This window comes from Poecilia formosa, unplaced genomic scaffold, assembly GCF_000485575.1.
Source record: "Poecilia formosa unplaced genomic scaffold, Poecilia_formosa-5.1.2 Scaffold337, whole genome shotgun sequence".
In the NCBI taxonomy this organism is placed as follows: domain Eukaryota; kingdom Metazoa; phylum Chordata; class Actinopteri; order Cyprinodontiformes; family Poeciliidae; genus Poecilia; species Poecilia formosa.
This window is the reverse complement of record NW_006800276.1, coordinates 368,571-394,030: the sequence shown is the minus strand read 5'-3', so window position 1 is coordinate 394,030 and position 25,460 is coordinate 368,571. Positions and strand designations below refer to the sequence as shown.

Below are 25,460 nucleotides of genomic sequence, written 5' to 3'. Positions count from 1 at the left end.
CATTATCAACGTTTTCATTTATAACTCCTGATTTTAACTTCCTGGCACTGATGGGCTTCCATACGCCACACAGCTTCCTGAACGGCGTCACAACAACTCGTTTCTGGCTGTGGGAACTCGGCGAGCTCTGATTGGTTGTTACAGCAGGCCGACTGAGCACGTGCAGGCCAGCGGCTAGATGACCACGGACGGGCCAGGTGGCATTGCCGTCGTCGTGGAGACGGACTGCTTGGGCGGAGCCAGGTCCAGCAGCGCGCTGACCGTCCCGGCCACCTGGGGGAGCCCTCGCTCCTCCAGGATGTGGAGCGGAAGACACAACTTAGTCTGCACAGACAAACACCACAGAAGAAGAGCAAACAGCGAAGGGCGGGGCGTCAACAGAAAGGTGGGTCAAATGATGACAACTTAAATTAAGGAACAAAACAACTGTAACCATGGCAACTCAGGAAAAAGAAGCAGGAAGAACAGGAAGTGATGCGGGATGGAGGGAAGGAGAGCTGCTGCTGAGCACTGCCAGTCAGCAGCCTAAAGGACTGTTGTTTTCTCTCACTCACAAGTAGGGATGCGAATCGTTCAGCGTCCTGCGATTTAGAAACGACTTTTATTTCAGAAATCAATTTGTTTCTGGGTTTCAGTGTAAATGTTAGACTCAAGATGAAAAGACAAATAAAAAATGTATTTAAAAAATTCTAACAAGTTCAATTTCTGCATAAATATCTAACTTAATTCACCTGTATTAGGTTAGCTAAGCTGCCTGGCTTTTTCTTTAAAAAAAAAATTCAAAATCTAATTTTAAGCAGAATTAAAATCAATTCAAATCGACTAACATCAATTTTTGATAGTCTTGAATCAATCTAGAATTGACAGTAGGAATTAAGATTCTTTACAGAATTTTTCTGCACTTCTAAGATGCAACTACTGTAATTATTTTAGTAATCGATTATTCTGATGATTAAATTTGCAGATTTTTTATTTAACCGCTTATGTCTAAGAAATACATAAAAATAAAAATAAATATATTTATTTCAGGGTTTGTTATTTTTACTGAAAAAAACAGTAAAAAACTGAAGGAGACCTGGATGCAAAACAATAACAGACAAAGGTTGTTTTTTCTATCTTAGATGTAAAAAGTTAACATTTGTTGTGAAGTTTTGACTTCATTACAGCTCTAAGTGTGCTGTTCTTTCAGCAAATGGTATTTTTGTTGAGTCTGTATTCTGCAGTTAACGATTAATCAATTATCAAACTACTTGACTCGTCTCGATTAATCTGATTAGTCGTTTCAGGAGGAGAAAAGCTTGGAAACATTTCTGCTAACTCAGGTGAGCTCAGGGGAAAAAATGAGTCAAAATGTTTTTCTGGACTTTATTTAGAGAATCGAGAGGAAAAATCCAGACCGATCCGAGGTTAAAAACACATCATCATCATCATCATCATCATCACTCTTCATCTTATAAAAAGGGGAACTTCAGGGGGTGTGACCTCATCCTGACCTCACAGCAGCAGCAGAACATAATGGTTACCATGGAGACGACTCCCGGAGTCCTGGACTCGGTTCTGTTCTGGTTCTGACCCACTTCACGTGGTCAGAACTGTAAAAAACACTTAGACAGGTAGGTGGACGTAAGGCACGAGGGGGCGGAGCTTCAGCAGGCAGGAAACGGGCCAAACAGACAGGAAGTTCTGCCTCCAGCTGAGGCGTGATCCTCTACGACTCGGTGAACAACGGCAAAGAGACGTTACGGCTTATCCTCAGGTCCATGAAATCCCAGTTCAAGCCAAAAAAAGTCCTGGTACAAGTCCCAGAAAAGGTCCAAAAGACCCAAGTCCAAGTCAGAGTCGAAGTCCAAATGTCCAGTCCAGTCAGAGGTCTCAAACTAACCTGACAAGTCCCAGTCAAACCCACAGAATCTGGGCTGTGTCCAAAATGTTTGCTCCAAGTCCCATAACCATCCCCAGTTCAGGTCCACAAGTCCCAGTCCAGATTCTAATGCTGCGTTCGGACTGAACGCGACTCGATGTGCCCACATGGATGCACGTCTACGGTGCGTCACCGGGCGTGTAGCGCGTCAATCAGAGAGACTCCGCTATGTGACGTATTGACATTTGTTGTAAAGTTTTGGAGGCCCAGATGTTAATCAGCATCTGGGCCCAGATGCTAATCAGCAGGCTAATTGCTAGCTAGCAAAGATGGCAGACACGGTTGTGTCCTCCATCTCTGTCGCCATCAGAGCGCAACGGACAACAGACAATTCTGATGCTCGAAACCAAGCGTCCAACTTGAGGCGCTGGATGCGTTTTGGTGAAACAGTTCGGTCTGAACGCAGCATTAGCTAGGCTACATTCTCAGAGCAGGCAAACGCGACCCAAATCCAATGTTTCTCATTTCATATCTGACTTTTTCCACAGCAGTCTGAACAGACCAAAAAGTCCAATCTGTCACTTCCGTATGTCCATGAGATCAAATAGTTCTGCCGTGACAAAATATAACACCTGTGATTAACGTGTTTCAGGCCAACTTGCTTTTTTAAAATGGATTTAACAAGTTTTATGGCCTTAATCTCAACTACATTAATTTAAGACATTTTAAGGATGCGTGGACGCCCTGTGGATCGGCCCTGCAGAGGCCCGGTGCCGACCGGTTGATTTGCAGGATGTTAGATCTGGACTGGAGTTTGTCAACTCTTCACTAAAGGTACCGACCGTCCCAACTGGACCCGGCATTCTCCAGAGGAGAGGGAACCTGCAGCTGTGCTTGTTCATGAAGTATTCCACGTTTCTGTGCGTCAGGAACGGTGTGGCTACAGCGGGAGATGACAGCTAAACGTGGGACGGACCCAACCCGACGGAGGTCCTGCAGACGTTCCAGTCGGGTCTAAGCGTGAGGCGCCAGGTGAACGTAGATGGCGCAGAGCGCCGACATGACGGACAGGTAAAACAGGGCAAAGCCGGCCATTTGGACCTGGAGGGAGGGGCTAAGAGTGGGCGGGGCCATGGAGAGTAACACCTGCAGCGTCCCATAAACCCCGCCCCCTTTCCCCTCCAGAACGTCGCCCACTGAGCAGAGGCGGTCCTGAGTGTGTGTGGGTGTGATGGACACGGTGGAGGATAAAAACGAGGAAGGAGTGAAACAGGAAGCAAAATGGAAGACGGGAAGATGAAGAGAAGAAAGGAAGCTGTTAGTTTAGAAAGAGGAGAAGAAGAAATTTCATCAGATGATTCAGACTGAATCCAAACGTCTGAACAACAACTTCTGTTACAACAATCAGTTTAAAGGCTCATCTCATCTTGAGCAAGAAGTCAACAGCCAGACCACTGAGAGGACTGTTGCTGTTTGTGAGCATAAAGTTTTACCACCGGCCTCTCTGAGCAGGTCTGGCTAAACTAGCTTTAGCACTTTCCTCAGAGTCGGAGCAAAAATTAGATGTATAATCTAACTTCACCACATGTGAAACATTGTTTTAAGTCAGGCTGCAATTAACAATTACTTTAACAATCAATTATTCTGACTATTAATTGGGTAAAAAAATTTGCACATTCTGCAGATTTTTCTTTCAATCATCTAATCTTGTTTTATACAATATTAGAAATTCAAATAAATAATCTACACCCTTTAATAAATAAGAAAATAAACATTTTATTAAACTATTAGCTACTTAGCCAAGATTGAAATCAGCAGTTCAGGCTGTTTAAAATGAGTAATTGGCCAGAAAACGGCAATCGGTGCACTAGAATTATCCAGAAGGAATTTAATTTTTTATATTTGTCTTCAGTTGTTGTTGCACACTGTGGTGAATTACAGACAGAATGGCTCAACACAGAAAGCTATTAAACTCCTGGTTGGGGTGCCGGTCTGTTAGGTATCTAAAGCTGATGTATTGGTGTTAAAGTTTAGCGAGTCCTTCCTGCAGTCTGCAGTCTGACTGGTTTGGATTCAGCCTCTGTCTCCCAGGTGTGTGTTTACCTGTGGGACACCGATCCTGCGACACGCCTCCAGGAAGTTCTCCACGTTGCGGCGACACTTGGCCATGGTGAGCTTAGGCTGCAGGGACAGAGAGAGGTCAGTGGAGGTCAGTTGAGGCGGCAGCATCAACTGACCAATCAGAGACACTCACCACAGCGGGGGACGGGACGTGGATGCTGGGGACGGAGCGCGGCCTCACGTGATTGGCCAGGTGGCACAGCACCACGCCGTCCGTCAGGGCGGCGCCCAGGTCGCTCGGCAGTGCCACCTTTAGCCGGGCCTCGATGTTCTGGGTGGGAGGAGAGAGTCGGTGAGCAGACCAATCACAGAGCAGAAGAAGTGGAAGAGGCGGAGCTACGTACCTTTCTGAGTTGCTCCACCAGCGCTGCGTCTTCGCCCACCAGAGGAGGAGCAGCAGGAGCTTCCTCCTTGGGTTGAGGCGGTGCAGCAACGGCGTCCCCTACAGGGCAGAGAGGGCACAGTCACACTCTAGCTACTGATGTTTTCCGTACCTCCAGAACCAGTCCAGTCAACCTGGTTCTACTGGAACCAGAACTCCATCATCTGCTCCATCTTCAGCTGCTGTGGCTCTGAGTCAAACCAACCTGTTCCCCTCCTGGCCTGTGGGGGCGCTGCACCAAGAACCACTGAAGGAAACGATACAAAAACCTCTGAAGACACTGAGAGCAACTTCCTTCTTCACCAGATGGAAACAAGATGGAGGCGTCAGATTTTAGCGGTTGGAGGATTTCTCTTTAGGCTAAAGACCAGGAGCCATTTCTGCTGCTAGCGCTAGGCTAGCATGTTTGTTTTGGTTTTATTTACCCAGAATGGCCTGCGCCAACGTTCACATATGCATTCAAACATCGCAGGTGAAAATACACTCGCCTTTTCTCTTCTCGTCCCTCTGACTGAGGCGATACAGGAAGCTCTCCGGCCGCAGGCTGGACGTCCGACTGGAAGCCCCGCTTCCTGAGCCGGGGTACGAAGGCGACTGATTGGCTGAGAGAAAACAGAAAGCTCAGAGTGGGCGGAACTGTAGGTGAGGTTAGTGCAGATTTCAGGTTGGTGTTGCTCTTACCTGTAGGAGACAAGGTGGCTCTGTCCTCCCCCTGCTGAAAAGACAAAACACAGGACGGTTACACACCTGAGAGAAGCTCCTCCCACTGCAGGTACCTGGAGCAGGGAGGGGGCGGAGCTTCCAGAGCTGTGAGAGCAAAACCATTAGAACAGGAAATGACAGAGAGGAAACCATTAGGAAACAGGAAGCTATCATCAATTCAAATCAACATGCAACGACATAGAGACAGGGGTCAGAGGTCAGGGGTCATGTCAGGGGTCAGAGGTCAGAAAACAGAAGGAAGAAGTTTCCTTTCATCTTTGGACCAGAAACCAACAGAAAGGAATCTGTGATGTCACATGCAGGAAACCCACTGATCCCTTTGCATGCTTTTATTTTGGAAACCGTTAATGAGATGCGAGCTTGTGGGCGGAGCTCCAAGCTCTTACCATGATGAGGGCGGAGTCATCTGTGTGGGTGGAGCGCCTGGAGGGGTAGACGTTCTGACAACAAACACCAGACACACATCAACATACATAAAGGGGCGTGGCCTAAACACAGGGGCGGGGCTCCGCGCTGTCCAATCAACATGAAGAAGAGGGTCTGCAAGTAAATGAGTAAGAAATAAAGACGGACTCACCTCAGGTTCTGGACTGGACTTGGACGGGCTCTGAGCTGCTTTATGCTGCAAAACAGCAGGACCAGTTAGAGACGCCCCCTGCTGGTTAAACTGGTACTGCAGAAACTACTGGCAAACTGGCAACAAAATAGTTCAACTGGTCTATGACCTTTAAAATAGCGACCAGTTAAAAAAGTGATCTACTGGCTAAACTGGTGTCTAACTGGTTAAACTGGTGTCTGAATGCCTGGTCATGTACCTTGGAGTAGCTGGTGACGCTGTCTCTCTGCAGAGAACGGTTCTTCTGCCGCTCTTCGTCGTACCTCAGAGCAGCGAGCTGAGCCTCCCTTCTCATCCTCTCCACACCTCCAGAACCAGAACCAGAACCAGCTCTCTGGAAAAACACGAATAAGGACATGAGGAGCCAGTTGGTGGCTTATGCTTCCTGTCAGACGGCTCCATCATCATACCTGACTCTGGGAGCTCGAAGACGCCGAGACGCCGTCGGCCATATTTCTGAGAGAGACAGAAAGTCAGACAGGAAGTGAGACAGGAAGTGAGGACACACAGGTTGAAGTGGTCAGGACAAAGTGTTTTTATTGACCTGCTGTGTCTCTTCATGTCTTCCGCCCGAGCCAAGCTGTTCTTCACTGGGGAACCCTGAGGACATAAACAGGAAATCAGAGCTTTTCAAAATAAGATCCATCCTGCTTAAGTCAATGACGTCTCCTGGTTGACTCAGGCTGAATGAAAGCCTCCAGCAGGAGGGGGCGGAGCCTCACCTCCCTGGTGATGCGTCTCTCGATGTACGCCATGAACTGAGAGCTGAGGCTGCTCCGGTCTGCTCCTCCTGAACGGCGCTTCCCCTCCTCTTCCTCCTCCACACAGCTGTCGATGAAGTCTATCTGCTCCAGCTCCCCATCTGCTGGGGACAGAGGAGGAAGTGAGGAGGGAAAGAGGAGGAAGTGAGAATGTGACAGTCTGTGGGCGGCTGAGCGAGTCTCACATGTCCCGTTGGGCAGCACGTGTCCTCCTGGTCCGGCTCGCCTCTGGTCTCTGACCGGCAGCTCTGACGGTTCCTCTGAAACCTGGAACAGAAGACGAGGTTCTGTTAATGTCCCTGCAGGACGGACCGGACCTCTGGATCGGAACCGGTCGGATCGGATCTGGCAGTACGGTCTGACCTCGTTGCCCAGCCAACGCTTGTCTCCACTGTCCACACTGTTGAAGCCCGAGTCCAGCGCGCCATACAGTCGCCCTGGATACGCCTCGTCAACACTGCCGGGATACAGCTGCAGTCAGTCATGAGGCTTTTATTCTGAAGGAGCAGCATTACAGTGTGTGTGTGTGTGTGTGTGTGTGTGTGTGGGGTCAGACCAGGAGGTCAGAGGTCTCCTGTCGAACTCGGGCAGCTCTGGCGTGGTCTTACTGGCCTCCAGGTTCAGGAACTTGAAGATGTGGACCTTCCCCTTGATGCAGATCTGCAGGACAGAACAGTGTTAGGCTCAGTCGCAGAGCAGCAGCTGTGATGTCACTTCCTGTGTACCTGTGCGGGCGGGCTCTGCAGAGGGTTGTTGTCCAGGACGATGGCCTGCAGCTGGGTCAGGCCGCGGTAGCAGACGGGAATGGAGGTCACTTTGTTGCAGGAGAAGTCGAGGCGCACCAGAGGAAGCTCAGCCAGCTCTGAAAGCAGCCACATGGTTCTGATCTGGTTCTGGTTTTTCCCCCGGTTGGACCGGGCGTGTCTGAGTGAGTTTACCTGAAGGGAGTCGGACCAGGTGGTTCCTCCGGATGTTCAGGTCTCTCAGAGCCTCCAGCTGACCCACTTGGGACGGTAACGTCCGAATCTCGTTACAGCTCACATCCTGCCGGACCCGACAGCAAGAGATCAGAACCGAACAAAAGTTCTGATCAGTAACGGGTCTGATCAGGAACCGTACTCACCAGCTCAGTGAGGTGTCTCAGCTGGCCCAGTTCCTCTGGCAGAGAAACCAGTTTGTTGTTGGAGGCGATCAGAACCTTCAGAGGGAGGCTGCAGACGACGGCCGGCAGGACGGACAGCTGGTTCCGACTGGAGGAGGACGGACAGACGGACGGATGCCAGAGCTAAGTTTTAACTTAGCATTTTGCTAACTTTGAAAGTTACTGGTGCATTTATCTTCCTCTAAATCCATTTTTCCAGATGAATCTAAAGCAGTAAGCTAAAAACAAATAGCAGGGCTAACTTTTACCTAGCGGTTTGCCGCTTTTACTAATTTTTAAAACATTTTGCACCTAGCTTCCCCTATATTAAATTTTCCAGATAAATTCCCAAGTGCTAAATTTAAAATGATCTCTGTTAATAATAACAAAGCTAGTTTTTAACTTAGCATTTTTGGAAACTTTGGCTGCATTTAACTTTTCCAGTGTTCAGTTTTAGAGATTAATTCTGAAGTGTTAATAATAGTGAGGCTAATTTAGAAAAGGTTTAGCAACCTTAGCTTTTACTAAATTAAATTTTCTGGATAAATTCTAAAATGTTAAGCTTTGTGGTGGTGTGTTTTGCCAACTTGAAAATGTTTAACGCACTCAACTTCTTGTACATTAAATTTAGACGAATTTAATTGATAAGCATAAAATTAGCTGCGCTAACAATAACAGAGCTAGTTTTTAACTTTGCCCTTTACTAACATTTAACACACTTAGAACAGAAAAGTTTGTAAGTGATGCGTTGTACCAAGAGTAGCTGCATCAGCTAATCCACAACTCTGTGTGTGTGTGTGTGTGTGTGTGTGTGTGTGTGCGTGCGTGCATGTGTGTCAGACCTGAGGTTCAGGTGTGTCAGGGCCTGCAGGTTCACCAGGCCGTCTGGCAGAGACCTCAGGCAGTTCTGGTACAGGTTCAGGTACTCCAGAGACACGAAGAGGCAGACCTCCAGAGGAAGCTCCGACAGTCGGTTCCGGGACAGATCTGGACACACACACAGTTCAGTTAGATGCTGGTTCTGGTTCTGGTGATTAATCATCAGATGGTTCTGGTTCTCTGACTCCAGATTAAATAGAAGTGATTCTGTTGAATCACCCGGACTCCTCCCTGCTGCCATTGTTCTCCTCCCACCGTCGCTGACTCCTCTGCCAGCGACACGATGCAGAGCTGACCCACAGAGGCTATATTTATCAGAGCAGCTGTGAGGGCCACAGGAAGCACTCATCACCATGGTAACCTCAGCTTCCTTGTTTGTAACAGCAGCTGGTGATGCTCATCAATCCACCATCACAAACAGGAAGTGGTTTGTGGGGGACTTCCTGTTTGTTTTTTTGTTTGCCACCAGGCCTTTGTCTCAGACTCTGGGAGGGATTAAGCTGCAACCAGGAATTCTGGGTAACGTAGTTTGAGCTGTTGAGGGAGAGTGGTGAGCCACAGACCAAAACCACAGAATTGGGTTTCAGTTTGATCTGACAGGAACCGCAGAGAGAGCAGCTGCTCTCAGAGCGGTTAGGAAGGTGATCCGAGCGTGCTCAATTAACAGAGAGCGATCTGAGCGCGCTCAGTTAACAGAGAGCGATCTGAGCGTGCTCAGTTAACAGGTAACCAGGTGCTCCTGTTTAGGGCTGTTGTAAACGAGGAATTTTAGTAATCGAGGTACTCGAATCATTCGAGGAATCGTTTCAGCCCTACTCCTGTTTATAGCAGAGACAGAACCAGAGGCAGAACTTCCTTCAGGGCAACCAGTGTGTTCAGCATCGGTTACCATGGTAACCCAACAGTCCAACGTTACCATAGATGGAAGATAAGGCTTTAAACTGATCAATCTGGCCTGTGTGGAAACACTTCACTCATCCTGAAGGAAAGCTACATGTGGAATCATCCAACTATTTTCAAAGACTCATAGAGGGCAGGAAGAATCTCCAGCAGCAGTCAAGTTTGCAACGAATCTGAAGAGGCATCTGACTGTAGATAGTAATAGCATGCTAGTAGCTCCATATCAGGGCAGTAGAGATGATCTCCAGGATTTTGGGTTGTAGTTTAGGTGTTATCTCAGAATTCTGAGATGCTAATCAGCCCCTCATGTTTGTGAAAGCAACGCCTTGTTGCCATGGTTACACATCATAACAACTGTCAGAAAGTATAAAAAGTAAGATCAAGAATCCTTCCAGAAGCACACAATCAAAAACCAGACTCAACAGAAAACACACTGAATAAAATAAAAAAAAAAAGAAGAAGAAATGAAGCAGTGCAGATGATGGAGTTCCTGCTGAGTTTCCTCCTCCATCACAGTCCGAAACAAACAAAGGGAGCCTACATCTGCTCTCCTTATGCCCCTCCCCGACCACACTGAACCCCAAAATAAGCACATTGTAATCAATCTTCCTGTATTTTTACTTACAATTTCATCATCTTTTGCTCCCTTTTCTCCCCATCTGTCCCATCTTCAGTGGACTTTCATAGATCACACTTCATGTCTATAAATTATTAAAATAAATAATAATTTGGTTATTCTGTTTTATGCCTGATCAATAATCGGCTGATTTGGCTCTTTGAGGGGGGTGCTTGTTTCCTGGTCCACACCGTCCCAAAGGGGCGGAGCCAGCAGTAGGCGTTCAAAACAAAACAACAAAGCCGCACAGGTGTGTCTTCACCTTTCCTACAGGGTCTGATCCGAGCCGAACCTCGGACCAGCTGAATCACCAGAGACTGCAGAATAAAACCGGCTGTTTGTGTGTAACCGGGCCGCACCGGTGTGCTGTCATCATCTGTTACCCCTGATAAACAGTCCGTCCCCCGGCCTCACCTCCTTGAGAAACCAGCCTGAAGCAGAGCAGGTTTATAACGAGTTATAATTATAACAGTCATAATACCAGCGTCATACGGTCGTGTTAACTGGGAATACTGGTAACCAGTGCTAAGGAGAGTTAGCAGAGGTTCCTCCATGACGGAGATTATTTTAAATTTTGACCCTGTTGGAAAAAACAACCAAACATCCCCTTTTCTGTCTGATCTGAGCGGTTAGCGACCAATGAGCGGTGTGACGCCGTTGCAAGAAGAGGAAGCCGGACCTCATGTAGCCGGGGCTCGCAGTTTGTCACAACACCGGCCCTCTCTGTTTTCCATCCTCCTCCTCTGGAACTGGAAGTTGGATTCAACTTTTCCCCCGTTGAAGTCCCCTAAAACACCCCTCCAAACCACCTCAGCAGTCCCAACAGAGCTCAGTCGGACTCTATGGATCTGCTGGCCGCTTTTGGACCTCACTTACCGGCCCGGACGGTGTCGGTCAGGTCGTGGTTGGCGGCGCTCCGGGGAAACTCCTTCAGCTTCCTGCCGCTGAGGTTCAGACAGCCGCTAACCGAGGCTTCTTCCAGCGCCCGGTCGAGGGAGCGGTTCCAGGACGCTGGGCCCGTCTGGCCCAGTCCATTAGAGTTTCCGAGGATAGCATTGCCACCGGCTCCGACCGTGAAGTTGAGTCCGGTGCTTTCCGCAGACCCCAGTAACACCGAGGCCGCCATTACACGCTCCGGCTGTTAGCCCCCGATGCTAACGGCTGCTGTGGAGAGGAGCATGCGCAGTGCAGCGCGAGGAAGAAGCGTAAAACTGACCAGAAGCACTTCTACCAGTACTACATAGTACTACTGCTGTATATTAATGCATTATTACATAGGGACTACACATATTTCTGTATAATCTTATACTTATAGAGTACTATACTGCCACAGTACTATTGACCGACCCCAAATACTTATATTCTCTAATAGGAATTTGGTATTTAAGACTTATTACAAATATTGCTGTATACTACAGACACAAGTATAATACCACAGACCAATCATGATACTTCCGTAAATTACAGCGTTGCTACAGAGTGACCAAAATTACTGTACACTAACAGGCAGCACATATGCTATAGTATATTCCTACTAATACAGCCACAATGTGGTAGTTTGAACCCAAATAGCCATATACTAATACTACTAGAGTGCTGCAGACTCATAAATATTTCATTGTGCTGCTATTAACACTACTGATGCAAAATGCCATTATACTGCTTTATAATATTATAGTAGTACAAAATAATCATAAACATGACTGTGTACTTCTGCTAACATTAACACAACCCTATAGGCTGACTGTAAAATTAATGCAGTGCTACAAAGTGACCATAAATACCACTGTATACTAACACATACTGCACTACAGCCAAGCCACAAATGCTATACACAACAATTATAGCCTGCTACGCATTCATTAATACAACTACAGTTTTACAGACTTATCACTGAAATAAACTAATATTAATACTCTTGATACAACTAGAGTACTACAGACTGATCATATTATTTCTATATTCCACCACAGTACCACAGAGTGAGCGGAAATATCACTGTATGCTAATACTAATACAGTACTAAAGACAAACCACCAATCTTATTGCGTACTCCTAACGTTACCACAGTATTAGACGATACCAAATAATACAGTGCTACAGACTTAGAAGTATTGTTTTATATAACTATCGATACCACTGACATGAACACAAAACTCCATAATGACAAAAATAGTGCTATATACTTGCCCCATGGGGTGAATATTAGTACTACTGTATATTACTACTAATATGACCATACAATAACACAGATTATGGAGAAATATTAGTGTATTCATGCACTTACTATACAGTACTCCTAATAGTACAGTACAGCACTACTCCCATTTGTAATGAGAACTCTAAAATTCTAATTTCCAAGTTGGAAAAACCATTAAGATAATTTATAAGTACTAAAATAATCAATTAAGATGAAATAATTAAATTACATTTATGATCAAATGGCTTGTTTAAGATCAAAGTTGAAAGTTTAGGAACAATCAAAATAAAATTATTAAATTTTTCTGGCACTCGGAAGCATTTGCTTCTTTGAACATCTCATTTTTAAATTGATATTTATTAGATTTTTATGGAATCTTTTCCATTTTGAAAAGCATGAGAAACAGAACAAAACCCCGAGCATCCTCTTCATTATGCTGTAAAGAAAAACCAGTGTCTCCAGTCAGAGGCTTCTTCATATCTGCAGTGATACAGACTGCTACTTTAGATCATACCTGCTAACATTTATCAGCACCTGGAACAAATGTTTGGAAGAAGTTATGGGGATGATATAAGTAACATTTGATCTAACTCTAGGATTAATAAAGTATTTTTGAATTTGAATTTGAGAGTCTTCTCGCCCTGACGTCACGGAACCAATAGACTCTATCACCCATAATCCTGAGAGGTGTCGCATTCTGGCGCATGCGCACTTCAGTGGTGTCCAGGGCCGGGTATCATGGCGACGTACGTGGACATCCTGAAGAGAGAGTTTCCTGAGATTGACACTGAGCTCTTCGACTACATCACAGGTGAGAAACCGGGGAAAGAGTGGCTGTGTGCCGGCAGCTTATAGCCGCTTAGAGCCGGGAGGGGGGAACGAAGGCAGCGGCCGCCGGCTCCGGTTAGTACCCACACAGCGGCCTTTAGTGCGTCTCTGAGCCGGGCAGCCGCGGCTCTCTGGCGGCTCGACTCCCCGACGTGACTGAGCCAGAGCCGGGACACCCAGGGAGCGACGACCCGCGCCTGGCTCAGGCTAAATCCGGGTCAGAATTAGACCCATAGCAGCTGCCATTCGGGGCCCTTAAGAACAGCAGGAAACCGGGCGCCATGTTTGTAGGAAAGTAAGTGATGAAGATGAGGTTGGACTACAAACAGGGCTCTACTCAGACTCAGCACGTGCCAGGCACTCTCTGTCACATGATTGATTTAAAGTTAGCTTCACTTGGAAAGTATGACTCTGGCACAACATTATGACCACTCTCATTAGATGCTGTGGCTGGTGGGGTCAGAGGTCAACCTTTTCCAGACCTTCCTTTAATTAGAACCAGTGTGTTACTAGGAGCCACTTTGGAGATGTAAAACCCAAGGGTTTCCATGCCGACGTATTTCTCTACCCTACCTGGAAATGTGGGCCAGATGACTGGAGTGTAACCATGGTAATGTGCTACAGGTGTGTTGGACAGTGGCGGCCCCGACTTCGAAGATGGCGAGGAGGTGTTTGACGCCATTGGTGGCGTCCTGCAGGACGTTTCTGCTGACAGTAAAAACGAGGACGACATCAGAGACATCTGCCTGCAGATGTTCAACACCCTGAAGCTGTGAGCTCCCTCTATGTGATTGGTCTGTCAGTGATGATGATGATCAGGAGGTAAACTTGGGGTTTGTCTTCAGGAACAACCATCGTCATCCTCAGAAGCAGATGCTGCTGGACGCTCCAGTGCAGCTCTCTCAGATGTCCGCGGACTCTGGTAATGTCGGACGGCTCTAACTAAGATGGCCGCCCAGGTTTGTCTAGTTGTTCTTTTTCGGTTTTTATCAGCCTGATGTTGATCTGTGTGGTTCTCCTCAGTCTCAACAGCCAAGGACATCCAGGGAATCTGGATGATGAAACGTCCCCAGAACACAGTGAGTCTGCATTCATATTTACTTACTGACCATAAAGCAAACTCAGCCTCTGTGTTCCTTCTGGCCTGCTGTAGAGATGGGTTCTAATGACCTCTGACCTTCTGTCTCTGTGTTCTTGTTGCTCTCCAGACGGTTGATGCCAAGAAGCTGGAAAAAGCTGAAGCCAAGCTGAAAGCCAAGAACGAGCGCAGGACCGAGAGGGATACTCAGAAAGCCACCGGTCCGCTGTGAGTCACTGAGCAACAACACCTGTCCTTACCTGTCTTCTTTCAAATTTACTCATCTGTCTCTTCTTCTTGCCTGAGGATGACGATTGGAATTCTTGCCTGTCCCCACTTGTTCTCTCACCTGTCTTTTCACATTTACTCACCTGTCCTCCAAGGGTTCTGGAGGAGGCGTCAGCCAGTCAGGCCAGTAATAAGAAGGAAAGCCGCGCCGACCAGTCAGGGAAGAACCGCAGCTACGACATCCGAATTGAGAACTTTGACATTTCCTTTGGAGAGAGGTGAGGACCGTCCTCATCACAGCCAGCAGGCGGCGCCGTTTATGATCGTGCTTCATTCCATGTGTTGTTGTTGTGCCCAGGTGTCTGCTGCAGGGGGCAGAGCTGTCCATGGCGTCTGGCCGGCGGTATGGTCTGATTGGTCGGAACGGTCTGGGGAAGACCACGCTGCTGAAGATGCTAGCTAGCAGGAACCTGCGAGTGCCAGCCCACATCTCCATCCTGCATGTGGAGCAGGAAGTGGCAGGAGACGACACGATAGCACTGCAGAGTGTGCTGGAAAGTGACACGCAGCGCGAGGACCTGCTGAACGAGGAGCGGCGGCTCAACGCACGAATCGCCAACGGAACGTAAGATCAGGCTAACATTCGGGTTGCAGCGGGCGATTTTGTCTCAGCGTGAACTGTGAGGTTGGGTTACGTCATTTCAGGGCCGACGGGATGGAGAGCGTGCGACTGTCGGAGATCTATGCCAAACTGGAGGAGATCGAAGCCGACAAGGCCCCGGCACGGTAACTATGGCAACATATTAGTTACACAAAGCCCTGTACTGGAACGATTCTTCATCCTGTCTGCATCTTATCGTCCAATCAGAGCCTCAGTCATCCTGGCCGGTCTCGGGTTTTCTCCCAGAATGCAACAGCAGCCCACCAAGTGAGTGTCGGTCAGACATGTTGGTTCTCTGTGTCTGTGTGTGGACCGTTCAGAACCCGCGTGTTCTCTGTGTGCAGGGAGTTCTCTGGAGGATGGCGGATGAGGCTGGCGCTGGCCAGGGCGCTCTTCGCCCGGTGAGTTTCCAGCGTTTCCTCTCCATCAGGTCACATGATCCCTGATTAACCTGTCTGTGTTTCCTTCACCAGACCTGACCTGCTGCTGCTGGACGGTAAGTTATGCCCACCCCAATCTAGCCCTGCCCTAACTAGAACCGCCCCCAGCCAGATCTGCCCTCAGCTAGCCCCGCCCTCTCGGTAGACCTCTAATGACTGTATGTGTTTCAGAGCCTACCAACATGTTGGACATCAGAGCCATTCTGTGGCTGGAGAACTACCTGCAGGTCTGTAGCCATAGCATCACTCATAGGAAACAATGGAGTCATTAGCCGCGAGCTAATGTGAGCCGAATGACTCGTCCCCCTCAGACGTGGCAGTCCACCATCTTGGTCGTCTCCCACGACAGAAACTTCCTGAATGCCGTGGCAACAGACATCATCCATCTGCACTCACAGAGACTGGACACTTACCGTGGTGACTACGAGAACTTCCTGAAGACCAAAGAGGATCGCCTGAAGAACCAGCAGCGAGAGTATGAGGCTCAGTTGCAGTACAGGCAACATATACAGGTACTACCGGGTACTACAAGACACTACAGGGCTCAGACTAATACCTGAAATGATCCTGGGATCAGAATAATATGAAGTAATCCCAGACTCCATATTATCTCAGGCTAACTCCTGAGGCTGCTGCAGGCTCAGGCTACAACTTGAAGGGACCCCGGGTTCAAGCTAACATGTAAAGTGTTTGTGTTTCAGGTTTTCATTGACAGATTTCGGTACAACGCCAACAGAGCTGCCCAGGTCCAGAGTAAGATCAAGCTCCTGGAAAAGCTGTAAGTTCCCATCCTGACCTCATGCTTTTTCTCATTGTGCTTTTCATGGGCTTTGTGTTTATTGTTTCTGGAGTTACATTGCATCTCCTGCTGACAGTAACTGTTGTTGTGTCCTGCAGACCAGAGCTAAAACCAGTTCAGAAAGAAACGGAGACCACTTTGAAGTAAGAAGCTCAGGCCTTCACAAACTGGAAGATCCACCACAGAACAGATGTTGCTGTTTATGGATTCATTTATTCATGTTTTCTTGTAGGTTTCCAGATAACTTTGAGAAGTTGTCTCCTCCTATTCTTCAGTTAGATGAAGTAGAGTTTTACTACAGTCGAAATCAGCCGCTCTTCTCTGGACTTAACCTGTCGGCTGACCTCGAGTCTCGCATCTGCATCGTACGTATCATCAGTTAATCAGAAAGTCACCTAGTCCAAGACTTGCAGCACCTATTCTGAACTGGCTTTGCTGGCAGGTTGGTGAAAATGGTGCCGGTAAAAGTACCATCCTCAAACTGCTGATGGACGACTTGACACCGGTCAGTGGCATCAGACAAGCTCACAGGTGAGGCTGCCTGGTGTCCAATCAGATTTACTGGCTGTGAGCAAATAATAATCCCTGTTAACAGTTAAAGAAATGTTTCTGATTAAAGGTTTAATCAGAAACCTTTAGGTTTTGATTGCAGTATCTTTAGGGTTTGATTGGGGAACCTTTATTTTTTAAATAGGAGACTTGATGTTTTGATTGGATAAATATTACTGATCAATCACAGAAACTTTTTGGGTTTTTTTATTGAAGTTTCATTTTCAGATCAGGGAATTTTCCCTGTTGAGCTGAAGAACTTTTTTTCTGATCATTTTTACGTTCGATCAGGAGAACATTTTGATTTAATGAAGTCTTGTTCGTGATTTGATACGTGAACATTTGATGCCTTTTTATGCTGCGGTTAAGGAACCTGGGGAAAGTTTTACAAGATGAAATTTGGAGGCAGCCTTTGGTTTTTTCCAGCTGGTGTTTAACCGGCGTTTCTTTGTCAGGAACTTGAAGATCGGTTACTTCAGTCAGCATCACGTGGACCAGCTGGACCTGAATGTCTGTGCCGTGGAGTTGCTGCTCAACAAGTTTCCCGGTAACCATGGTGACAACAGACCCGGAACCCACGGCTGGGCGGCAAGCCCTGATTGGCCTCTGTGTTTGTGCCACAGGTCGGACAGAGGAGGAGTACCGGCACCAGCTGGGAGGTTACGGGATCACCGGGGAGCTGGCCACGCGGCCGGTGGCCAGCCTGTCCGGGGGACAGAAGAGCCGCGTGGCCTTCGCCCAGATGACCATGCCATGGTAACACACTCACATTTTGCACAGTTTTGCACTATCATTTGGTTTTCTACTGCTTCTAAAAAAAAACAAAAAAATAGCCGAGGCACTAAATAAAAAAAACACAGCTGTTTTTGGCAATAAAATCTATTTTGGTGTCTAGAAAATGAGCCATTTCAAAAACCTCTGGAATCTAGCAAATCAGCAGGCACTGCCTGTTACTTAGCAACCCCAGCCAAGCCCAGTCTGTTACCTAGCAACCCCAGCAGAGCTCCAGCAGAGCTCCAGCACCTCTTACCGCTCTACAATGGCTGCTGGGAAACACAAGTGCTTAGTTGTTTTTACCATCCAGAAACCACCGGAGTGGCTTTTATCTCAATTTCTCATTTATCTTAAATTCTTCTCATAAGAATTTTGATTTACTTTTGTCATTGTGTTCTCAGGAGTGTTACTTTTACAATTATCTACACGTTTCTTTCATTGACATATCAGAACATACCAATAAATTTGAAAATATGATTAAAATTTAGTGATAAAAGTTACACTTTTTTATGTGACTGGTGTCCTAAAGAACCGTTTTAAACTTCTTTTCAAGAACAGCATTGGTGTTTGCAGGGCCACCAATGCTGTTGTTGGTTGTTGCGCCATGCAGTCACAACCAGAGTTACCTAAAGAAGAAGAAAACAGTTTTTATCATCACTTTTATCATTATCATAGTAGTACCATTAAACAACCAACTAATAATTTGAATCATAATAATTAATAAATATTAAACCAAAAGGGAATAAAACACACACACAACCTAAGCCCTGAATAAAGTTGATTGACATTTCTATAGACAAACTTGCTATTCAAAAAATATTAATCATCAGAATTTAAATTATTTTATTCTGCAATTAATTGATTAACATGTAACATTTGTGACTATGAACAACTTTTATTTCTCTGGACTTGGAGAAAAATTGACTCTTTGGATCAGATTCCTGTTCTGGACTCCAGAGGGCCACATAAAAACTGACAGCGGGCCGGATTTGGCCCCCCAGACCTCGAGTTTGACATGTTTATCTGTGTTTCAGTCCGAACTTCTACATCCTGGATGAGCCTACCAACCACCTGGACATGGAGACCATCGAGGCTCTTGCCAAAGCGCTCAACAAGTTCAAGGTGGGTGTGTCCGCTCCTCCTTCTGACCCAGTGTCTCACCTGAGCCCCTCACCTGTCTGACACCCCCTACAGGGCGGGGTCATCCTCGTGTCTCACGACGAGCGCCTCATCCGCCTGGTGTGTAAGGAGCTGTGGGTGTGCGACAGCGGGAAGGTGTGGCGGGTCGACGGCGGCTTTGACGAGTACCGGGACATCCTGCAGGAGCAGTTCAAGAAGGAGGGCTATCTGTGAGGCCCCGCCCCGGCCGACTGACCACGCCCACCAGGGATCCTGGAGAAGCAGCCAATAAGCAGTCGGAGCACATGGAGGACCAGAACTGTCATCCTCTGCTCAGGCGAAGTGCTGCAAGGTGATTGGCTGTTGGGGGTCACCTAGTGCAGTCCCAGTGAACTCTGGATTGGGAACGACTCGAGTTTAAATGTTGGGTCAAACAGAACCTGTTGAGACGTCTGAGATTTTATGAGATTTAAAGGACCAGAAAATAAAACATGATGCCAAGAAGTTGAGTTTCTGTTCATCTTCTTCATCTGAGTGAAAGGGAGCAGAACATCCATTTCACACCATGAGCCCGGTTTTACCAGAACCAGCTGTGGTTCTGCTGCACTCCAGCCAATTCATATACAAACAATGATATGTCTTTTTTTTTGTTTGTAGCAGAAAGCAGAGAATTCAACTAAAGGGAACTTTCTCCACTACACCTGCATATGAGTACTAGAAACTTGCTCAAAGGATAATTAAAGTTTAACATCACCTTCCTAAATTAATTGTTTTGTTTTGTTTTGGTTTTTTGTTGTTGCTTTTTTTTTTTTTGCTAAAAAAAAAATCGAAAAAAATCACCACCCCTTTATTGCCAAAAGATGATTTAATCTAAATAATACTTTTGGCAAAAAATGATTTGGGCCCTGAGGTAGGTGTCATTGTGTTATTTTCTAGTTTATGGGTGCCTCATCACTTTAAGATGCCGCCCTGGACAACTGACCATGTAGCTCCTCTCAAAAGCAATCATGGACAGGTTGGCAGGTACAGGCTGATCCAGGTGAGTGGATTTAGATCTGTCTATCCGTTGGAAAGATTCTGATAATTCTGCGTGTCTTCTGATGGTGTTGGTTCTGTATCATTGACCCGAACTTTCATGTCTCAATTTACCTGGAAGACCAAAATCAACTCGTAATTATCTGGTTAATTTTTGGTATGCTAACATGCTAGCAAGCTAACAACCTTGCATTCATTTTAATTCAAAAACACTTCATTCATTCCAAAGGGAAGTTTAATGTGTAGCTCATACCCGAGTGGCTTTTAAAGATTTTGTTCGGCGTTAATAGTGGCCTTCATATAACATTATTCCGACAGGAAGAGGGAGGAAGACGGAGGCAAAGGAACCGAGAAAGGGAGTCGAACTCGGGTCTGCCGCGTCATGACATGCTAACAGCGAATAGCTAATAACTGTTAATTCTAACTTCTGCACGAATAAATACCGCAACACAAAACGAAAAACAGTTTTTACATTAAGATTATGCTAACGTGCTAACAGCAGGTGGTGGAATATTCATTCTCCAAACAGACGTGGTGCTAATGCTAATGTTAGCATGCTAACTCTGGAGTAAGCTGTGTGTGTTCTTGCTGTGTTGGGGGAGCGTTGCTGCTTTTGTTTCCTTCATTTTCTAGTAGAAAGTTGCATGGAGAACTCCCAATTGACAACAAATGCAGACAAATTCATATAAAATTAATTTATTTTCGGAACCCTGAACCCACTACAGAAAAAGGTCCGATATGAGGAAGTGTGAGCTGATCCAGTTGGCAACGTTTGGATTGGTTCTGATCCTGAAGCTCTTCAGGGTTCTGTCTGTCTCTGGTTGGACAAACTGGACTTAGAAGATTGGGTTCCTCAGAAGTCTGACTTATTTAATCTGAACTGAACCAGTAGCTTAAAAAATGACCCGCGTCCTCTACCCCCATCAGAACCAGAACATATCTGTCCTCAGAGGACAAGACGTGTCCAGTAGAGCACCTCTGTTTGGACCTTCCTGTTTCTACAGTTCTGGCCCTGCGGCTGCGTTCCGCTGCATTTTTTGTCTGAGGTGAGGGAGGACGGCGTCCCGGTAGAAGACCTCCAGCTTGGACACAGTCTCGTCCCACAGGTCGGGGTCAAAGGTCACGGGGACAATGGCTGTCTCCTTTAGAGTGAAGACAACCAGGTCGGCCCAGTCCAGGCCTGTGACGGCCAGTTGGACCTGGATCTGCGTGAAGTAGCTATGGGACTTCTTCAGGGCGTAAACTGGAGCCTGGGAAGGACAGAGAACAGAGAGGACAGGTGAGACAGAGGACAGGTGAAGTGAGTGAGCCAAGGTTAATGTAGTTATCTAGATGTAATATAATCCCTCAATTGTTTCGAAGTTCTCCCACTGATAGTAATTTGATACTGATACTTTTACTAATTGAATTAGACAGAAAGACAGAACCAAACAAAGCCATGCTCTGTTGGGAGGTTACCTGTCCAGGTGTGTCCCCGTCCAGCTGCAGGCAGAAGGCCGGGTCGTCCCTGCAGGCGTCCTCCACGCTCCGGTGCCGGTGTTTGTAGGGACATTTGACCTCCAGACAGAGCAGCCTGCGGCCGCTCCGCACATCCACCACGATGCCGTCAGGGCTGGCTGCCAGCCAGGGCCGCTGGCCGTCGATGAACAGGCCGCACTCCAGAACCCGGACGGGCCGGCCCAGCGCCGCCGACTTCAGAGTCTACCGGACACAACAGGTAACACTTCACACACTCCCTGTTCTCAAAGTCTGTTTTACCAAGATATTTAAAGGCGCAGTACAATGTAAAATGTAGTTTTTCTGAGTTTTACATCAAAAATATACCTGGACTGTTGCTTTGATTCTTTCGTTATGCTGGAGTAATCCTTTAATTCTTAAAGAGACAGAGGCCTAATTTCAAGGCCTCAGACAGTTTCATACAGCACTTTAATAACAACTCAAGATAACACAGTTACTTGATTATGCTATAAATAGACATAATACTGCCTCTTTAAATAGTTTAGATTTAATATTTCATTTTGTTACAATAAAAAAAAATCTGATTCTTTGACGTTTTAAAATTATTCTTCACATTTTATAGAATTTTGTATTACTGGAATTTTTTTGTTGAAATTTTAGAATATTAAAATTTTTTCTGGTATAAATAACGACCCACAGCTTCAGGTATTACAGCAAGGAACTAGAGATCAGGCTAACCTCTGACCTGAACCTTCAGAGCCACATAAAGATGGTTCCAAAGTCGGCCTTCTATCAGCTGAAGAACATTTATAAAGTCTCAGCAAGATCTACAGAGACTCATTCATGCGTTTATCTTTAGTGGCATTGATTACTGCAACAGTGTCATCACAGGTCTGCCTAAATGCGTCCAGGTGATGTTGGACCTTTCAGACCGGGTCCATTAACTCACCTGATACCTGCAGACGACCTCGGCCTCCTTCTCGATGCCCCAGCTCATGGCTCTGGTCCGGACTTTTGGCCCCTCGCCTGTGGAGCCACCAGATTCATGAACACGACGGATCTGGTTAAAACTGTCAGAACCAGTAGGGTCCATGTGTTGGTGGGCGGGGCTTACCTGTGATGGCAGCCAGGTACGAAAGGGGCGGAGCTTTGCTCTTGCCGTTGACGAACCTGGAGTGAGCGATGCGATGGGCCACGGAGGCCGTGATCCGGTTCTTCCTCCAGTGGAACCAGTCCTGGTTGGTGCTCTGTCCGCGGGTCAGAACCTCCACCTGCTGCAGCAGGTTTCGGTCCAGTTCGGCCCTTGGGTCCAGCGGGACCTGGTCTGGTGTGGGAGGAGCTTTGTCTTCAGCAGAACCCAGATTCCTCTTGGGTTCTGGTCCTCTGTTAAGACATGGACCGGTCCTGCTGGAGTCCTGGTTCTTCTGGACCATTCTGGGATCAGTTCTGGTCTGAGTGTGGCGAGCAGCACCTGGTCTGGACCTCTGACCCTGTTTGCTTGATGCTTGATCCGCAGTTGGACCTGGATCATTGTCAGGTGGTCCGTGCGCCCCAGCCGGACTGGTTCTGTTGGAGTTCTGGTTCTTCTGGACCATTTTAGGTTGAATTCTGGTCTGAGGACGACGAGTAGCACCGGCTGTGGTTCCACTTCCTGCCATCTGAATGGATGGGTGGTACCGGACCTGCGGGATGACGGGTCGCTGGCTCGGAGCAGCTTGGTTCATTGTGTCTGCAGTCCAAACTTAACCAAAACAAACAGAACAAGTCAGTCACTTTAAAAACTTACTAAAAAACTGTCTACCCAACCTGAGAGTTTGGTTCTGATCCATGCTTCGGTAGAGGCTTTTATTTTGAAGCGACCAACCCACAGTTTCTGTTGATGCTTAAATTGTTGCTATAGAGACGTGAGTAAACATCTGTAGCCGCTGAAACGGCTCATCCTGTTTTCAACTAACATGTTGGACACGTTAAAAGGGGAAACATTGATTATATGTAGATATCCCTTAACATCCGGTTCTGGATGAAAAACGTAAATTTGAAGTTGTTTAAATGTAGTCTGGTCTAGTGCAGCAATCTCGAATAATCTCGAAACAACCCGCGAGGTTTTAGCTTGTGTTTTGTTTTTAAGCCTTTTTAGCGTTAAGGTCCGAGTTCAGGAGAGTTACTGTTAGTGAGTTAATGAGAACAAGTCTTACTTGTTCAGGAGCCGTTTCAGTCCGACAAAGGTGTTCTCTTCCCTTTGGTACGACGGCAGAACCGAAACTCTTCTTCTTCCGCTGCTTTTATTTAATAGTGACGATGAAAGGAAAACGAAACTGACGCAGCTGACGCAAGGGGGAACTAAACCGGTCCGAAAAAAATCCAGATTTAGGGTGCGACAAAGCCAGACCCACGAACAGGTCCGAACATGATCCAGCTCGTGATCCTGACTCACCCAGTAATGGTGGGGGGTAGCCGATCTTTTCGTAACATTGTAGCTTTTCCTACACAACTTTTTCGCTACGAGATGGGGCTTTTTACTTGAACATTGAGCCGTAGAGGCAATTTCGTATCCGCTTTGACAACCGGCTCCATAAAGTCGAAAACTGAAATAATAGTGGCTCGCCCTAAAAGGCTAACGTTGTTTAAATGCTGCCGGTTGTGTATGCGTTACCATGATGTCAGGATGGCCGAGCGGTCTAAGGCGCTGCGTTCAGGTCGCAGTCTCCCCTGGAGGCGTGGGTTCGAATCCCACTTCTGACAGAAACATTTTATCATTTTCACCTGAAGATCTGATCTTAATTTACTGTTGCTGTTACGTCTGTAACAGCAAGCTATTGTTGATTTATTTTTAATTTAACAGGAAATAAATCCACATCACATGGATGCCTGCCATGTATGGAAAGCCAGCAGTGCCAAAGGTGATTGAAATTTTGAGTGGGATTTGAATACAGAATCAATTTACTGGCCATGATCGTGTACACCAACAAGGAATCGGACTTCGGTTTCAAGACATTAAGTGTAAAATATAAACTGTAGAGGAAATACAATAATAGATATAAGAAACAGTTCGTGTAGGAATTTTTTAACATAAGAAAAAATGAAAAGACAAGTTAGAGCAGTGGACAAGCTTATTTAGTTCCACAGCAGAGTAGCCAACAACTTTGTCTGTAAGACGGGGAATATGGCATTTTGTTTTCGGCCGCATCAACATCATGAATGTCCGTAAAGAAGCAGTTGTGGCAGAATGTACTGATAAAAATAACCTATAAAACTGTTCAAATATTACCTTTCCCTGTGTTCGATTGCCACTTTCTTTTCACATGATGTAATTTGGTCCAATACAAATGACAATTGATTTGATTTGACTGATAAAATAATATTTAAGCACACAACTGTTATCTTAAGGTTCAATTTATGAGGCCCTCCAGATTCTAGAGGGCCTCATAAAGTTATGGCGGGCCAAATTTGGTCTGGAGTTTGATCCTTGTGGTCTAAGGCAGGGGTCCCCAAACTTTTTCCTGCGAGGGCCACATAACTGTTCCTTTCTCTGGTCGGGGGCCGGTCTTAGTTTTTGGAGAAAGAAATCTTAGAAAATTCTTGTCGAGCGGTGGGGGGGATGGGGGCGACGACACATTCGCGCTTTTAGATAGATTTTTACCCAGAATGCAAATGGAAAAAACCGTGAGTGAAACGGTGACTGGGACTGAGTGGTATATATTCCATTGAGGGAAAGTTAGTTTCACATCTGCTCAAGAGCCACTCTGGTGGTTGAAGAAAAATCCACATATAAACCGGAAAATACAATATATGAAAAAAAAAAAAAAAAACACACTGAATGCTCTCTGGTATGAGGAGGCGGGCCGGATCCGGCATTGTTCAGGGGGCCGGACCAAATGATGGCGGGCCGTAGCTTGGGGACCCCTGGTCTAAGGTGTTCATTGTGTCCATCAGAAGAAGCTGTCTCTGTAGTGTGCATCTGAAGGTAAAAGTCTAAACCAGGGGTGTCAAACTAATTTTGGTTTAGGGGCCGCATACATATTAATCTGATCTGCAGGGGGCCACACAAGTAAACTCATTGCAAAATTAAACAGAACCAATAAAAGAGGACTTGTTGTTGATTTTTATATTAAACGAATTTCACTTTTACAAAATATATTATGAATAATCTCAGTTTTTAAGAAAGGTATCTGCAATTTCAACAATACTTTTACTCAGTTAAGCATTTATTTAAGTGCATAAGAACTGATCTCAGTGATTGTACAATGTTGCAAAAACATTTATTCACAGTTTTTGGAACTTAAAAACACTG

The 25,460-nt window shown here is 46.4% G+C and overlaps 3 protein-coding genes and 1 non-coding gene across 9 annotated transcripts; 2 read left to right on the top strand and 2 right to left on the bottom strand.

Moving 5' to 3' along the window:
• Positions 1-11,205, bottom strand: lrch3 (leucine-rich repeats and calponin homology (CH) domain containing 3). Of its 5 annotated transcripts, none has more exons than XM_007573712.2 (20): positions 10,877-11,205; positions 8,448-8,592; positions 7,588-7,714; positions 7,403-7,508; positions 7,190-7,326; positions 7,021-7,124; positions 6,828-6,921; positions 6,650-6,731; positions 6,426-6,568; positions 6,248-6,303; positions 6,114-6,159; positions 5,903-6,037; positions 5,665-5,709; positions 5,474-5,527; positions 5,046-5,079; positions 4,853-4,966; positions 4,327-4,424; positions 4,116-4,253; positions 3,965-4,042; positions 1-324 (listed from the first exon to the last, which is right to left on the bottom strand). In XM_007573712.2, the coding sequence occupies exons 1-20, from the start codon at positions 11,124-11,126 to the stop codon at positions 175-177; spliced, it is 2,136 nt and encodes a 711-aa protein (XP_007573774.1). In that variant the 5' UTR covers positions 11,127-11,205; the 3' UTR covers positions 1-174. The 5 variants fall into 5 exon arrangements, with proteins under 5 accessions (XP_007573774.1, XP_007573776.1, XP_007573773.1 ...); XM_007573714.2 differs by having other exon boundaries at positions 6,426-6,565; positions 10,877-11,202; XM_007573711.2 differs by lacking the exon at positions 1-324 and adding an exon at positions 2,150-3,073 and having other exon boundaries at positions 10,877-11,203.
• A 1,655-nt stretch (positions 11,206-12,860) lies between these two features.
• Positions 12,861-19,183, top strand: abcf3 (ATP-binding cassette, sub-family F (GCN20), member 3). Its single transcript, XM_007573710.2, has 21 exons — positions 12,861-13,011; positions 13,653-13,800; positions 13,874-13,950; positions 14,052-14,107; positions 14,237-14,334; positions 14,490-14,612; positions 14,693-14,959; positions 15,040-15,120; positions 15,203-15,262; positions 15,340-15,396; positions 15,469-15,491; positions 15,607-15,662; positions 15,747-15,947; positions 16,137-16,213; positions 16,333-16,377; positions 16,467-16,599; positions 16,677-16,765; positions 17,239-17,330; positions 17,407-17,539; positions 18,592-18,679; positions 18,752-19,183. The coding sequence occupies exons 1-21, from the start codon at positions 12,939-12,941 to the stop codon at positions 18,908-18,910; spliced, it is 2,136 nt and encodes a 711-aa protein (XP_007573772.1). The 5' UTR covers positions 12,861-12,938; the 3' UTR covers positions 18,911-19,183.
• Positions 19,184-20,391: 1,208 nt separating this feature from the next.
• On the bottom strand, positions 20,392-24,642 carry LOC103152975 (uncharacterized). Of its 2 annotated transcripts, XM_007573707.2 has the most exons (5): positions 23,365-24,642; positions 22,284-22,910; positions 22,119-22,195; positions 21,170-21,412; positions 20,392-20,961 (listed from the first exon to the last, which is right to left on the bottom strand). In XM_007573707.2, exons 2-5 carry the CDS (start codon positions 22,891-22,893, stop codon positions 20,710-20,712), a joined length of 1,182 nt encoding a protein of 393 aa, XP_007573769.1. In that variant the 5' UTR covers positions 22,894-22,910; positions 23,365-24,642; the 3' UTR covers positions 20,392-20,709. The 2 variants fall into 2 exon arrangements, with proteins under 2 accessions (XP_007573769.1, XP_016517062.1); XM_016661576.1 differs by lacking the exon at positions 23,365-24,642 and having other exon boundaries at positions 22,284-23,348.
• trnal-cag (transfer RNA leucine (anticodon CAG)) lies at positions 23,829-23,911 on the top strand. Its single transcript has one exon. It is a non-coding gene; the product is annotated as a tRNA-Leu (tRNA).
• Positions 24,643-25,460: the final 818 nt, after the last annotated feature.

What these genes read in the sequence shown, in the direction of transcription:
- lrch3 (XM_007573711.2), bottom strand. Translation starts at nt 11,126, where the DNA reads ATGGCGGCCTCGGTGTTACTGGGGTCTGCGGAAAGCACCGGACTCAAC. An exon ending in CTGACACACCTGAACCTCAG is followed by an intron (nt 7,715 to 8,447) that starts GTCTGACACACA and finishes GTCCTCCTCCAG; the next exon opens with TCGGAACCAGCTGTCCGTCC. An exon ending in TGCAGAGCCCGCCCGCACAG is followed by an intron (nt 7,125 to 7,189) that starts GTACACAGGAAG and finishes TCTGTCCTGCAG; the next exon opens with ATCTGCATCAAGGGGAAGGT.
- LOC103152975 (XM_007573707.2), bottom strand. Translation starts at nt 22,893, where the DNA reads ATGAACCAAGCTGCTCCGAGCCAGCGACCCGTCATCCCGCAGGTCCGG. An exon ending in GTACCTGGCTGCCATCACAG is followed by an intron (nt 22,196 to 22,283) that starts GTAAGCCCCGCC and finishes GTGGCTCCACAG; the next exon opens with GCGAGGGGCCAAAAGTCCGG. An exon ending in ACGGGGACACACCTGGACAG is followed by an intron (nt 20,962 to 21,169) that starts GTAACCTCCCAA and finishes TGTCCTTCCCAG; the next exon opens with GCTCCAGTTTACGCCCTGAA.
- abcf3 (XM_007573710.2), top strand. Translation starts at nt 12,939, where the DNA reads ATGGCGACGTACGTGGACATCCTGAAGAGAGAGTTTCCTGAGATTGAC. An exon ending in AGTACAGGCAACATATACAG is followed by an intron (nt 15,948 to 16,136) that starts GTACTACCGGGT and finishes TTTGTGTTTCAG; the next exon opens with GTTTTCATTGACAGATTTCG. An exon ending in ATCAAGCTCCTGGAAAAGCT is followed by an intron (nt 16,214 to 16,332) that starts GTAAGTTCCCAT and finishes TGTGTCCTGCAG; the next exon opens with ACCAGAGCTAAAACCAGTTC.